Here is a 15,362-nt window from a genome sequence, read left to right on the forward strand (position 1 = left end):
GTGAGTAAATTAAATGTACACATTGAATGGTAAGATAGTCTAATGATGAAGCGCATGGACCTAGCACCAGCTTGCCAGGGTTCAAATTCCAGTTCTTCTTCAGAAGCTGTGTGACCTTGGACAAATTATTTAACATCCACGTGCTTCATCTGTAAATGGGGGATAACCACAGTACCTCCTTCAGAGGGTGTTGTGGTAAATGAGTTAACTGAGAACAGTGCCTGGCACGCACTCTGTTGACTGCTATTATATTCTTATGTATAACATTTATACCATATGAGACCCTCAGGAAGACCCCCAAATAGGGCCAGAGTTCCTGACTTCCCTGTGTAACAAATTGTCCTTTTCAAGGAAAGCATATGTGGCAGGTTATATTTTCCAAAAAACCCCAAAACCAGTATCTCCTGACCCATATGCTCCTCTAGAACCTTACCACTCCCCCCTTAAGAGGTAGTCTAATTCTCCCCCACTGGAATTTGGGGGCTTAGGATTCGCTTGTAGCTGATACAACGCAGCTGAAATAACGCTGTGTGATATCCATGGCGAGGCCTTAAAGGGCAGTGTAGTGCCCGGTTTTTTAGCTGGAACAATCCTCTGTGGAGCCCCGAGCCTCCGTGTAGGAAGTTTGCCTAGCCTGAGGCCGCTGTGTGGGGAGGAAGCCTAAGGCCCTGTGGTGAGGCCACGTGCACCTCTTCCAGCTGAGGCCCCAGCTGAATGAAGACAGACACTGTAAGGAATCCCAGCCATGGGGTCGCCCCCAGCTCCCGAGTTTCTTCCTCACTGAGGCCCCAGACATTGTGGAACGCGACGAGCTGTCCACCCTATGCCCTTCCAAATTCCTGACCCACAAAATGGGGAGAATGATAAATATGGTGATTATTTTATACCACCGAGTTTGGGGTATTTTGTTATACACCAATCAGTAGTAACTGGAACAACCTATAAGATTGCTAGAAAGGGGCCGGCCCGGTGGCGCAGCGGTTAACTGCGCACGTTCTGCTTCAGCAGCCTGGGGTTCACCGGTTCGGATCCCAGGTCCGGACATAGCACTGCTTGGTAAGCCATGCTGTGGTAGGCGTCCCACATATAAAGTAGAGGAAGATGGGCACGGATGTTAGCTCAGGGCCAGTCTTCCTCAGCAAAAAGAGGAGGATTGGTGGCAGATGTTAGCTCAGGGCTAATCTTCCTCAAAAAAAAAAAAATGATTGCTAGACAGTGAACATATATATATACACACTAAAATATATATATATATATATGCAGAAGTTCTCTCTACTACTCCTAAAAAGATGGGCTCCACACCTGCCTCAAAAAACATGTGACTCCTGCAAGTCCCCTGCCTGCAGCCTCAGCTGAGGAGCTCTGCTCCCTTATCTGATCCATATGTCTTTATAACTAACCACTTTGTGTCCCAAATAAAGCAGAGAGAAGTTGTGGCTGAAGTCACAATAGGTCTATAATTTCTGCCTTGGGAGGCCCTTTGCTGGAATAGCCACCAGATTGCCCCTGCGGCAGTTCCGCTGGACAGGAGCGACTTGGCTGGGAACAGAACCCCTCTCTGTCCACCTCCATCCACTTCCAGAATCGTTCAACTACCTCGCCTTCAGCAGGAAGCGGGTAATAAATAATAAACCCTAAATAGTACTCGCTCTGTGGCAGGCACTAATTTAACCCTCAGATAACTCTGTGAGATGGGCATTATCATCCCTTCCTCATAGATGAGAAAGTACACAGGTACAGAGGTGAAGTAACGTGTGAAGCAACAGTGAGTCAGTGGTGGAGCCAAGATTTGGGCCCAGGCTCCCAACCAGTCGGCTACGCAGCCTTTACTCGAGCTAACAGAGGGAGTCTTTGATATGCATCTCAAATAAGTCATGGAATGTAAAATTCAAAAGGCATGAATGCATATATAGTAAAAATAAGTCTCCCTTCAAGAACCTAGGTAAAAGACTGTTAATAGTCTTTTAGCAATAGAAGTGGCTTCCTTTTATTATGCCCATCAGATACCGTGCAGAGAGTACTTTATTTCATCTATCGTCATAGTAACCTAAGGAAGTAGTTATTAACTCCATTTTACACATGAAAAATGGGAGCTCAGAGGACTGAACTTGCTCAAGGTGACAATGCCAGTAGAGTTAGTGTGTGAACGCCGATTTCTTAACTCTAGAACCACCTGTGCTGATGCCCATTCCATCGCGCTCCAGCATCTCCCTGTGGTCGAATGGCCAGCAGCACAGCATCACCTGGGAGCCTAGAAACGCGGAATGCGGGCCCCACCCCGGACCTGCTGAATCAGAATCTGCCCTTTTATTCGAGATCCCCCAAGGGGAAAGGGGTTGTCCAGGTTGGGAAGCTCCACTGGCCTCCCGTTTGTCTTAGCGCAGCCACCTCCGGGCGGCACACCGAGCCCGCAGGAACCTCGAGGCCTGGTGTGCAAAGTGCACTCATCGCGGGGTGCCGATTTAGTTTCTAACTCTCAGAAATAGCACTGCTTCAGGGACAGGCACAGCCTGAAGTGCTAACCGTAACTGCCACTTACACAGGTGCTTACGGTGTGCCAAGCGCTGTTCTGCTTTCACTTGAATTCTCAGTACTATTATCCCCATTTTACAAATGAGAAAACTGAGAACAGAGATATTAAGTAATTTGCCCAAAGTCATAATAGATAGAGGGGCTTGGATTTGAAACCCATGTCCGCCATTCATAGCTTCTTGAACGGTAAGCAGCGCTGACGTTCTGTTCCACCCAGTCATTAGTACTTCAAACTCGCTTCCGGACGGTCCAGCTTTACTTTCCCTCAGTCTTCTGACATTTAGCCTCCTATTCCTCACTGTTGTTTCTCTTCGAAGGAACTTTCTCCATTCTAGAAGCACCTGTCTGCCTCAGAGCAAGTGATCACAGATGTCCCTTTGAGAAAAACTGCATTTAGTGGTTCAGAACGCTTAAAAAACAGTCATGAGCAGGTGACTCAGCGCCTCTTGAATTGGCAGGTGGGGCAGAAGGGAGCCACTGGGGTCAAGGCTAAGTACTCACATCCAGGCTCAGAGCTTAAGAAGTTGATCATTTAAGGAAAAGCACTGTCTCCCCTGTCAGCTCGCCGCCTCCTGCAGTCTTCTGAAAGAGGTCAGACACCAGCTGTTAAAACATGGATGCCGTCTGCTCTATTCTCAGGCTACTCTTAGGACTTTGTCAAGCATTCCGGAGAAATCTTCCTGGAGTTAAAACTGCTGAATAAAACAATTACATTGGCCCTGGGCCAGATAACAACATCAGTAAGTACTCTGGCAGGTTTTTTCTTGAGGAATAAAGATAACATGACAAAGCCTGATTGAAGGAGCAGGCTTAGGCTGCCCAAAACCCTACACCAAATCCACAGGCCTGACTTAGAGACAAAGAGAGAGAGAAAGGCCTGGGAAACAGAATGGAACCAGACCAAGCCGAGCCCGTTGTTTAAATGTAATTCTCTGAAGTGTTTATCATGAAATAGTTGACATACAAAAAGGCAGAAAGAATGTTACCATGAACATCCATATATCCAGTGCCCAACTTACGAAGCAAAACATAACCAATAGATCCAAGCCCCTTGTACACTCGCTCCCGCTCCCGACTGCCTCCTGTCCTTCCCTCCAGAGTTACCATTATCCTAAATCTGCTGTTTCCTGCATTACCCTGGTGTCTTTTTTTCAAAGAAAACAAAGAGGAGAAAATTAACAAGGCTAGAAGGAAACTAAGTCAAATGTAATGAAACTAGCTGCAAATCTTTCTGCCAATGGGGATGCTGGCTCAGTGTGGCTGAGATGAGAATACGGATGAGTCTGGAGAAAACGTATAAATATAATGTAGCTTTTATTAAGTAGAGGAAAAAGGGAATTCACCTGCATGATACAAAGGTTCCAGTTTGATCAAATTCCACAAAAACCCTTCCCATCTATGTGATAGGAGCTGCTGCCTCCCCCATCCGCAGGGACGTGTGGAAAGCCCGGCTTCAGGCAGCTGGTTTGCGCCATCACGAACATGATCACTTCCTGGTCAGTCCCAAGAGACAAGGGCAGAGGGCATGACGGTTCTCACAGAACTACCTTACAAATAAACTCAGGTTGACTTTTTCAGGAGTCTCTTACAACACTTTAAGAGATGTGAGCAGAAAATAGGGCAAAGGGCCATGTAAGCAGTGCTGTGTGGCAAATGGAATGTCCTGGTCTATGGAATCGTGGTGGGTAACACAAGGAGTCTGATTAGGCATTGTACGAAGAGGATGACACACTGCCGCCATGGCCTGTCCAATTAGTGTGGATAAACTGTCCGGGTTTGGCTAAGAGTTCATACGTGTGAGCCCCAAAGTAATCCCGCTGAGCCTAGAAAACAAGAAAGTAGTTTGGTTAGGATAATCCAGAGGCACACGACCCTCACATACCAGCCAGGTTAATGTTTACCACCTACTCCAAAGCCTACCTGGATTAGGTTGGCTGGTAGCATTTCATGTCTGTATCCATCATAGAAGGAAAGAGCAGTGGTGAAGCAGGGCATGGGAATGCCCATCTGGACACCAGTACTGACTGCCCGCCGCCAGGAGTCCTGAGCAAGAAAAAGCCAAAGACTAGTGATCAGCCCACAGAAAAGATAACTGGTTCCATTCTAAATGACAGATTTTCATACACATCAATACTGGTAAATGAAAAAGACGCCCCCAGAGCAAAACCCCCCGAGACAGAGTCCCCGCACCACCCGCTCAGGGCTACGGACCTGGCAGCTTTCAACAGCCGACCTGAAGAAATCATCCAGCAGCAGATTCTCAAGTTCTGGGTTTCGATCAAATGCATCTTTTATTTTTCCTAGGAACACACTGAAATAATTAAGAGGGAGGAAATTAATGAACTTTACTTATAGCAGGCTGAATGCCAGCGAAAAGTTGGAAGCTGATAGATACCCTAGAGAGGATCAAAGTTACAGTTCTCACCCCTTAAAGCTGGCTGTACACTCAGTGAAAACAGAGAGCCAAAGAGAGGCAAGGCCAGTGGGCACGACAGTGCTCACGGGACTACTTTAAAAGGTGTAGCATAGACAATCCAGAATAAGTGACATACGGGAAAAAAAGTGAGACGTGACAATCCAAGCCTGTCTTGTCGCCAGGGTACCAGTGAGAGGACTAACCCCATCAGGTATAGGGAAGTGTTCACACAAGTGCCCGAAGAGCACAGTTCTCCGGCACAGAAGCGTGGCGCTCCCTCCCCTCACTCACCTTCTGATGATGCAGCCGCCCCTCCACATCAGGGCAATGCCGCCGTAGTTGAGGGTCCAGCCAAATTCAGTGGCTGCCTGTCTTAGCAGCATAAAGCCCTGAGCATAAGAGATGATCTTGGAAGCATAGAGGGCCTGAAGAATGACACAAGACATGAGAGTTGCAATGAGCAGAGTAATCGCCTTATGTCTACCAGCCGTGTCACCCCCCACAGTGCAGACCCTAGAAAGGACAAGAGTCTGGGAAAATGCTGCAAATCGGATCACCTGGTGGCCTCAGGATGCTCTCCTTCAACAGCCCCCACCCCACTGCCTTCCAAGGGACCAATGACAACCGTTGGTAGGGACTGAGCCCACCTTTCGAATGTCCTCCAGGAAAGATTTCTTATCACCTTCAAACTGGATCTTTCGAGGACCCTTCAGCTTCCCGCTAGCTTGAATCCTCTCATCCTTCAGAGACGATAAGCATCGAGCAAAGACTGCTTCTCCTACATGGGGGCGGAGAGGGGAGAGAGAATATATCCGCGAAGTTCACACATGAGACAGAGGGAAAAGAATACACACAAGCCAGAGAGAATGAGGAAAAACAGCAATGGAGCAGGACTTCCAGTTTTACAGAGAATTCCAAGTCTCAACCTTAGGCCACAAAATTTAACCTGGATCAGAAAGAACTCTTATAAAAAGCTCTGAACAGTTAATTTGATAACTAAAACTCCAAGTCAATCTTCCAACATAAATATAGGTTTGTTTTGTGACTTTTTAAAGATTTTATTTTTCCTTTTTCTCCCCAAAGCCCCCCGGTACACAGTTGTGTATTTTTAGTTGTGGGTCCTTCTAGTTGTGGCATGTGGGATGCTGCCTCAGTGTGGCCTGATGAGTGGTGCCATGTCCGCGCCCAGGATTCGAACCGGCGAACCCTGGGCCACCGGAGTGGAGCACGCGCACTTAACCACTCGGCCACAGGGCCGGCCCCTAAATATAGGTATTTAACCACAAAGCTCACCATGAAATTCAAAGAGGAGCTTGGGGGCAAAAACAAAGAGGTAAAACCACTATTATTCAGAATTACTCCATGTTGGTCCATGAGTAAAACTTCAATTTCAATTGATAGGACCTTAATTTTTCAGTGCTCACCAAAGACTCATTCATTTTCTTTTAAAGCACTAACTACCCATCAATTTGAAACAACTGTTGAGAAATAACACACAGAATGACCCCTCAAAAATTCCACCTCCTAATTCTTGCACTTTACAGTATGTCTCTGATCACCATTAAATTTCACAATTTTACTTCATTTGAATAAAAAACATTTCAATATAGTATTTTAATATTAAGACATTTAATATCTTCAAAAATTCTCCCTTATAAAAGACTGCTCAACTGACAATTTGTATAATTAGAATAAATTACTCTGACCATTTTTTTTCTTTTCCCACAGACAAAATGAAGTCAAATTTCTGGGAACTTTTCTTTTTGAGGACTTTCTTTTTGAGGAAAGGGTACTAGCCATCAACTTGAGAACACTACCCAAGCTTGAAACACACCAAAAGCAGGTGCCTTCCCCTCCTTGCCCAGCACCCGCGTGGCTCCTGCGGTACACACACGATGACTTAGCACTTCTGGGAGGAAGCTTCGTAAGACAACTGGCGCAAGGAGGCAAGTGTGGCGAAACCCTTGAGCGTTACCCAAGGGTCAGCTGAAGACTAACTTCCCCATTAGTTCAGCAAACAAAAATGGCACCCATCCAGGGACTCGGCCTGGCCGGCCTGCAACTAGTAGAAAGGGTACAAAGTCTCTAAACCAAGAGCAGGATTCTTTCTGAGACTGCACTACTCTTCTAGTTGAGTCAGTGACAAGTAAACTGCTCCCAGCTATTGTCCCCTCAGTCCTCTGCCCAGGGTGGCACTCAGATTAGCTAAAAAGCAGCCAGCTTCCTTCTACATAGAGCCAGACTAATGAACCCACTTCCCTCCTTACTGGGCCTCACAACCCGGAAGTTCTTTGTAAAGAGGCTGAGGCATAATAATCAGGAATCAAAAGGAGGGAGGAGACGGGAGGGAGCGGCGACCTGCAGCTGGAGGAGCAAACAGGAAAATTTGTTTTATTACGAGGGGAGCCATTCTGCCCGGAGCAAAGATCAGCCTTTCCGTAAACATGCTGGGCACCTTTTCTGATTCTCCTTTTTCAATCTTGCCAGAAGTGTATCTATTTTATTCTTAAAGAACCAACTTGTGGTTTGGTTAATCTTATTATTTATATTATATTTATTATTATATTAATCTTATTTTTCTATTTCTTTTATTATTCCCTTCTCTTTATATCTTTTTGAGTTTGATGCTTAACTCATTAATATAAAAAACATGAAAGGGAAGGGCATACACCAATGTTAGGATAATGATTTTCTTCTAAAAGAAGAGAGGTAAGGAACTTAGGAAAAGAATACTGAAGAACTTGAAATGTATACGTAATATTGCATTTTTAAAATATCTAGAGGGAAAAAAACATCCTCAGCAAAATATTACAATAAATGCTGAGTAGTACATAGGCTTATGTTATTCTGTGAACTTTTGTACCAAAAATTCCATTACAGTTGCCTTCCCCATTAAAAAGTCTTAGGCCACTGACCACATTTATATCACTAATGCTAAAACTATCTCAAAGGTCAAACTGGCTAAGACAGACAGTAATGTGTGAATTTGTGTCAAAGCTCATATGACTGGGAGAAGGATCAAAAGAAGAGATTCAGAAGCAGTTTCAGCCTCTCTCACACCGTGAGCTTTTCATATGCAAACAGAAACAGCGCTCGGAAAGCTGAGCAAGGTTGAACAGATCCTCTCAAGACCCGGGCCTTAGCTGCCAGTCTATATCAACATTCCAGAAGGACATCAGGGTCAAAGCAGTGAGAGCAAAGGGTACAAGTGAAAGCTGAACATTACCGATGAGGGTGACGGGAACACCGTACTCCAGGGCCGAGATGGCAGTCCACTTCCCAGTGCCCTTCTGCCCCGCACTGTCCCTGATCTTTGGCAGCAGGTACTTGCCATCGGTATCTTGAAACTTGAGAATATTGGCTGTGATTTCAATCAGGAATGAGTCTAGCTCTGTCTTATTCCACTCCTCAAATGCCTACGTGCAGGACGTAAGGAAACAATATGAGAGAAGCAAGGATCATACAGAAGGTCCCTTAACTGACTCCTTGTCTTATGTAAAAACTGACGAGTGCTCACAACTGGCTCAGCACCGAGGCTCACAGGCTCCTCTCTACTCTGCCCCGATACTTCTCCCCCCAGCTGAGGCTTCCACTAACCAAGAGTCAGTCGTGTTTGGTTTGCACCTGGTGATGCTGATTTTCTGACGACCAGAACTGTTCCTTCCTGAGCACACGCTCCTCCCTCACCTCCTCAGAGGCCTGCCTGGGTCACCTCTCACACCCACGTCCTCTTCTTTCTAACAGTCACCATGAACCGGTTTTGTATGCTTTCTGTCATCATTACTGCCAGTCTCCCCAGCTCCGTGAGGGTGGGGCTATGTCTTCTCACAGTCGCACCCCAACCTGCCCGGCCTGCGGGAGAGCACGCACATCTACGTGCTGAATGAATACGTTAACTCTTATACAAACCAATTAAATACGAACACAAAAAGCAAAGCACTGTTTCTATGAAAACAAAGTTAACTTGTTTTGGAAAGAATGATACAGGCAAGTCAATGAAACAAAATACATGGGGACGACAAATTTTGAAATTAGGAAGAAAAATGTAAAAAATTTGGAAGGATTCTGTACTGTGTACCTTACCAATAAGTGTCTTTAAATCAGGTTCCACTTGAAATAGTTGAAACTAGAAATTCTAGATGAAAGAAAGATGACTAGAACGCAATCAGAACCACACTTAGAGAAAAGGACAACTGGTGACTGACTGTACCTTCCTGTACTTTCAATTAAGACAAATGTTTGCCTAGTTAACAATGCCAGAGTATTCAGAGAAAGGAGTACTGATGTCTGTGGTTTACTTTGAAATGTACAAAAAAAGTCAAATGGACAGAGGGCCAGACAGAAACTCGACAAACCGAGTGCAGTAGAACGTTAATGGCAAAATCTAGGTATTGTGTACACAATGTTCAAGGTCAAATTCAACTTTGCTGTATATGAAATTTTTCATAGTAAAATGTTGTGGAAAATGCTTATGTTTCCCCACTTTGACTGACTTTTCTAATTAACTGTCAAAAAGCCAGTCCCAACTTGTTCAGAAAAGAAAGCTTATACCGCACCTCCCAGATGGGAACCAGGAGGATCAAGTGAGACGTACATAGTGACACAGCGCCTGACACACAGTAAGGGTCACTAAATGGTGGTAATGATTACCACCGAGATTCTTTGGGAAATTCTGGCTTAGTGACTAGCTATCATATTTTACAGTCCTGTTACTGGCAGCTTCCCTTAAATTAGACTCAGGCCATCCAGGCTACCAGAATGACCAAGGGAGAAAGAATGAGGAAGGATTTATTGTCACCAGCAAATCCCTTCTCCTCTGAGCAGGGATTACTCACTGCAGCCTGAGGACAGGGCCTGGGCTCACCTTTGCCATCTCGTTATGCTCCATGCCCAGAACGTCTTTCATCAGGTGGTAAGCTTCACAGATCAGCTGCATATCGCCGTACTCGATGCCATTGTGCACCATCTTCACAAAGTGTCCTGCTCCCTCGCTTCCCACCTGTTCAAGCGACACAGCAAGAGGCCTTCAGAGGCAGGGAGCACCCAGCAAAGCCCGCAGCAAGTTCTTGGGCCAGGCTCCCTCCCCATACAAAAACAACAAATATCTTCATAAGAGTCACTGTATAACAATTTAACACAAGCTTCAATCGAGTCCAGTGTTATTTTAAACTAACTCTAAATCCATTCCTCTAAAGATTTTTCAAAATTCCCAAATTCACTTAAAGTACCTATAGCTCTCTGCCCTCCATATTCCATTCTTTCTCATTGTTATTAAAAGCAACTCCCCAGCACCCACCCACAAATAAAAGAAGTCTTCTTTTTCCCCCTAGGTTACCACTTTTCTGGCAACTAAAGGTTACCATAAGTTGTCTAATTAAATCACTTGTACTTTTTATATCATTTAATAACATAAATGTATTACAGTTGTTCCTAGTGGCCACTGAAAGGTAAAATGAGCTTAGATCCCAGGTCTGGCCCTCAACCTTGTAAGCCCAGAAATGGGTTCTTGCCGGGGTCTCATAGTTGACAAAACATCGATTTATAAGAAAACTGGCAAGATGTATAAAACCAGAAAACCAGTTTATGAATTTACTACAAGAAATTTAACTATGGATTTCGGCACTTACAAGTGTTAGTCAATCAACACATTCTGCCCTACAGACGAGCCACTGGGGAAGTCAAACTGAGAACTGTTTAGTGGGCTAGGAATCAGAACAAAGTGGGTGGCAGGGGTCAAACATTTATGGCATCAGGATCTGCAATGACATGCATCCATCTCCAAGCCAGGGGTACACCTGCCCGATGGACCAGATGTCTGGGTGCCCTGAGCACCCCCTCTCCCGGCAGCCACTGCTTGGACCGATCCACCGACGTTTACATCAGAGACCTCCTTTGTCTGTTATCACTGCTGACCTACCCCCTTCTGATTGTGACACCTTCTCTGGCCAGGAAGTAACACGGCTAATAACATCTTACTTCACACCCCATCCTTCCTGTAACTTCAAAAATGAACTAAGGAGTGCCCGCTTTTAGTATCTATACCAGTTTTTTCAATACCCTGAGACTAAGCCTTGAGGCTATGGAAAGTCAACCCTGACTTGACCAAGACACATAAGGACAAGTACTGGGGTTTTTTTCATGATTTTGTCCAAAGTATATCTAAAAAGAAGTTACTGACACTGTACTTTTATTGTAGTATTGTACGGTTAAGGAATGAAAGTTCCCTCCCCAGTCCTTCATACTAAAGAGAACATTACTCAACCCAGCCTCTCTCTACCCTACAGATTCTGACTGAACTCAATGACCACTGGCTGAAATGGAGGACCAGCTTAGTGACCAGGCAGTCAGGACTTCCTCATTCCTCATGTGCCCTAGTCCTTTTTTCATCTCTACCTTTTATCTCACATAAAACAAAACTAATACAATAAAAATAGCATATAGAAATGCTGATACAAAATTAAAGGGGATTAGGAGCTAAAGAGATCTTGAAGATCGTGTAGGCCAAATCCCATATTTTACAGACAAGAAAACTGAAGCCCATGTAAGTTTTCTGGCTGACTTGCGTGATGTCACCCCGTTAGTTAATGGAGAGCCAAAATTACCACTCAGGCCCCCAGCCTAGAGTTCTGTCCACCCATGGTGTGGACTGAGGCTCATAAGGGATAAAACTTACTTCAACAGCAACACAAAACACAGGAAGGGGAGGTATGTGTGACCGAGTCAGGCCTCCTTCACTCTCAGTGGGGGCAAAGGCCACAGCTTATTCTCTTCAAGCACAGAATACTCACATCTCAACCTTGGCAAAAGAGATTTTTCCACATCCATGGCAGGACATGTGACATAGCAACAGCCACTCAGTCCTCCTACTTCCACCCAGGCAAGCAAAGCCCACTTTTGATTTTGACATTTTCTTTAGCCATGTTACCTCATGGCTACTTACTTTACCTCATCCTTCCTGTTCCTTTTTAAGGAATCATCCTTTAGATGAATCAAGGAGAGCTGTTTCAACACCAACCTCAGGGCTATGAATGTTCAATTAAGACACAAGGACATGTACAGTCAGCACGCACTCTAGGCATTAGCTGTGCTAGCGAGTTAACGAGTGAGAAGCTCATGTCACAAAGCCAACCGCTGGGACCAAGGTGGTCCTTGCTCTGTGCACTTTGTCCTGTCTATGCCCACGTTGCCAACCGGCTTTAAGGAGCAGCTCAGAACTTGCCCAGTCACAGCAGGGTTCTCCTGTTCCTACTTTCGCAGCGATGCCTTGGAAGATCATCTTGATGTGAGGCCTGTGGAAAGGAATCCTGTAGTTTAGCTCCTGAAAAGACAGAGTCTGAGATCTCAATTAAATATTCAAAGACTACCCTCCTCTAATTAGTTCTTTCTAATGGGAAGTGGAAATGCCCATGAAAAAGAATATGCTGAGCCGGCCCTGATGGCCTCTGGTTAAAGTTTGGTGCACCCAGGTTCAGTTCCCGGGCACAGACCTACACCACTCGTCTGTCTGTAGCCATGCTGTGGCAGCACTCACACCCAAGAACTAGAACATACAACTCTGCACTGGGGCTTTGGAGGGAAAGAGAAAGACTGACAATACAAGTCAGCTCAGGGCAATTCTTTCCCAGCAAAAAAAGAAAAATATGCAAAGTCCTCAAGGTAAACCCATCAGAGGCTGTGGACTGATCTGAGAAGAGGGACAAAAAGGCTGGGTGGAAGCATCATCAAAGCCCCAGAAGAAACTTCTATCGCCCTATCCAAAGAAGCTGTGATTCCAGACAGCAAGCAATTCCATGAAAGCTCCTGTAAAGACCCTCTTTGATTAGTCTGGACGTGTTCCGGTACAGCATGACTGTGAATGAGAGAACCTGCAGGATTTCCAGGAGCCACATTCGTTATTATCCAGAGGAGCAGCAGTGGTTCCGCATTCCTTCCACAGCTCCCCGAGGGGAATGTATTAACTCCTGAGGCTTTGTCCTCACTATTGACCAATAAAGGTTTCTTCACAGAAAGTTTTAGGTAAAGACACAAAATCTGACAGGTTTGCAAAGCTGATGCTAGGATTAGGGGGCCAAGAGAGCGACACCTTAAGCTTTAGAATGTCACTCAGGGCTGGCCCAGTGGCACAGCCGTTGAATTCGCACATTCCACTTTGGGAGCCAAGGGTTTGTTGGTTGGGGTCCCGGGCATGGATCTACACACCACTTATCAAGCCATGCTGTGGCAGGCGTCCCGCATATAAAGTGGAGGAAGATCGGCATGGATGTTACCTCAGGGCCAATCTTCCTCAGCAAAAAGAGGAGGATTGGCAGTAGATGTTAGCTCAGGGCTAATCTTCCGCAAAGAAAAGAAAATGTCACTAAGTCACTCAACTTTTACTAATTGTTTCAGGTAAAGGTGCCATATTTACTTCTAACAGATCAGTGTGAAAAAAATTAATTAATGAGCAATGGGAGCATCCCCATATGTCAATATTTTCATGTGTGTTGTCTGTATGTCTAATAGTCCACTGGGTTGGTATGCCAAGATAAATATTTTTTAGCTTTTGAGAAGCAGGAAAGCGTCAACTTCTAGACTTCACATACTGAAGACAATCTCCAGCCTTACTCATCAGGGGGGTAATTTAAAGAATAATCTGCCCCAATTAACCCTTTCCCTTGGGGATTAGGTTGGATCACTCCTTACTTTAGTGCCTAATATAATCCTAGAATGTTGCAAATCAAACTCATTCAGAAAAGAATGTTACCTTTCCAGGTCTGCCTCAAAAGGAGCCTTCCTTTTCTATTTCTCTCTCCTGCTCCATCTCTATCTTCCTCTGTCTGGCTTTCTCTTTTTCTGCAGTCTCAGCAGCAGTATTTCCTCTCAGTCTAATGTATAATTAATTATTTGTATCTTGTCATTTTGGTTCTCTAGCCCACTCACCACCCCCACCCTGTCTCATCCAACCCTTCTTTACATCACCAAAGCACCTCCCTTCCACAGCCAATCCTTTCTCATATATATATATATCAATCACAGGGAACAGTGTAAAATTTGTTTTTTCCCCAAGTCAAATAAAAAGTGTCCACTTCAGGGGCTGGCCCCGTGGCCGAGTGGTTAAGTTCGCGCACTCTGCTGCAGGTGGCCCAGTGTTTCGTTGGTTCGGATCCTGGGCGCGGACATGGCACTGCTCATCAAACCACGCTGAGGCAGCGTCCCACATGCCACAACTAGAAGGACCCACAACAAAGAATATGCAACTATGTACCGGGGGGCTTTGGGGAGAGAAAGGAAAAAAATAAAATCTTAAAAAAAAAAAAGTTTCCACTTCATTTCCAGGGACAAAAGAGGCCCTGTGAGATTGTTCCATTACTCACAATTATTAAGTAAAGGGTTATTTTATGGCTGTACATCAGCTAAACAGGCAGATCTTACTCCCAAGTCCAGACAGTACACAGGACATTATCTGAACTCCTTCCTTAAAGCCTCTGAATCCTTTAAGCCTATTTAGAAATTCCTTTATCAGTATTGGAGGGAATAACAGAAGAAAAAAGGGCAAAGATGAATACGCACATAAATTACACCAAAGCAACAAGCTGTCTAGATGAAAGAGCCATTCCCAGCACATCCATCTCCAGCACTCAGACGCCAGAGATCAGGGCGGCGAACTGCTCACAGCTCCTCGTTCTCAAAGGCCAGGCTCCCTTGTGCCGAATGCAGTGGTGTCTTAGTACTCACCAAGCTTCCTTGTTCCCTCCTGGCATAAGTGACGGGCCATGCCGTGCCCCCTCTTCTCCACCACTAACTCCGCTCCCCACAAACAAGATGCCCTTGGCCTTGAGGTCTCGACATCGTCTCTACATGAAAGAAAAATAATTTCATTATGCTTCCATAAAATAAATTTCTCCCAATGAATGAGTGGAGATGCAAGACAGATATGGAGATCTCACATTTGACATGAAATGATCCAAGGATCCAGGAATAACCTGATCATTCAAGAAATCTAACCCTCTCAGTTTGGGAGTTAAAAAAAAAAAAAAATCCATGGAAGTTTAAGATAGCTATCCTGTCCCCAAAGGGAAATAATAAAACCAAACATACAGGGGCTGGCCCCGTGACCGAGTGATTAAGTTCTCGCGCCTCCGCTTTGGTGGCCCAGGGTTTCACAGGTTCAGATCCTGGGCACAGACATGGCAGAAAAAAAAAAAAAAAGGAGATTGGCAACAATTGTTAGCTCAGGTGCCAATCTTTTTTTTTTTTTTTTTAAGATTTTATTTCTCCCTTTTTCTCCCCAAAGCCCCCAAGTACATAGTTGTATATTCTTTGTTGTGGGTCCTTCTAGTTGTAGCATGTGGGACGCCGCCTCAGCATGGTTTGATGAGCAGTGCCATGTCCGTGCCCAGGATTCGAACCAACGAAACACTGGGCCGCCTGCATT

General features: G+C 45.2%; 1 protein-coding gene across 2 annotated transcripts in view; it reads right to left on the bottom strand.

Moving 5' to 3' along the window:
- Positions 1-3,829: 3,829 nt before the first annotated feature.
- The window catches only part of PGD (phosphogluconate dehydrogenase), a 16,028-nt gene continuing 4,495 nt past the window's right edge, over positions 3,830-15,362 (bottom strand). For both annotated transcript variants that reach the window (XM_046661802.1, XM_046661803.1), the window contains exons 5-13: positions 14,663-14,781; positions 12,168-12,237; positions 9,813-9,947; positions 8,175-8,364; positions 5,596-5,726; positions 5,240-5,373; positions 4,744-4,843; positions 4,453-4,575; positions 3,830-4,355 (exon numbers count right to left, since the gene is read on the bottom strand). In XM_046661802.1, coding sequence (XP_046517758.1) covers positions 4,236-4,355; positions 4,453-4,575; positions 4,744-4,843; positions 5,240-5,373; positions 5,596-5,726; positions 8,175-8,364; positions 9,813-9,947; positions 12,168-12,237; positions 14,663-14,781 — 1,122 coding nt within the window. In that variant the 3' untranslated portion in view covers positions 3,830-4,235. The remainder of the gene's footprint in view (positions 4,356-4,452; positions 4,576-4,743; positions 4,844-5,239; positions 5,374-5,595; positions 5,727-8,174; positions 8,365-9,812; positions 9,948-12,167; positions 12,238-14,662; positions 14,782-15,362) is intronic.

The sequence above is a fragment of the Equus quagga genome, chromosome 5 (genome assembly GCF_021613505.1).
Source record: "Equus quagga isolate Etosha38 chromosome 5, UCLA_HA_Equagga_1.0, whole genome shotgun sequence".
NCBI classification, from domain to species: domain Eukaryota; kingdom Metazoa; phylum Chordata; class Mammalia; order Perissodactyla; family Equidae; genus Equus; species Equus quagga.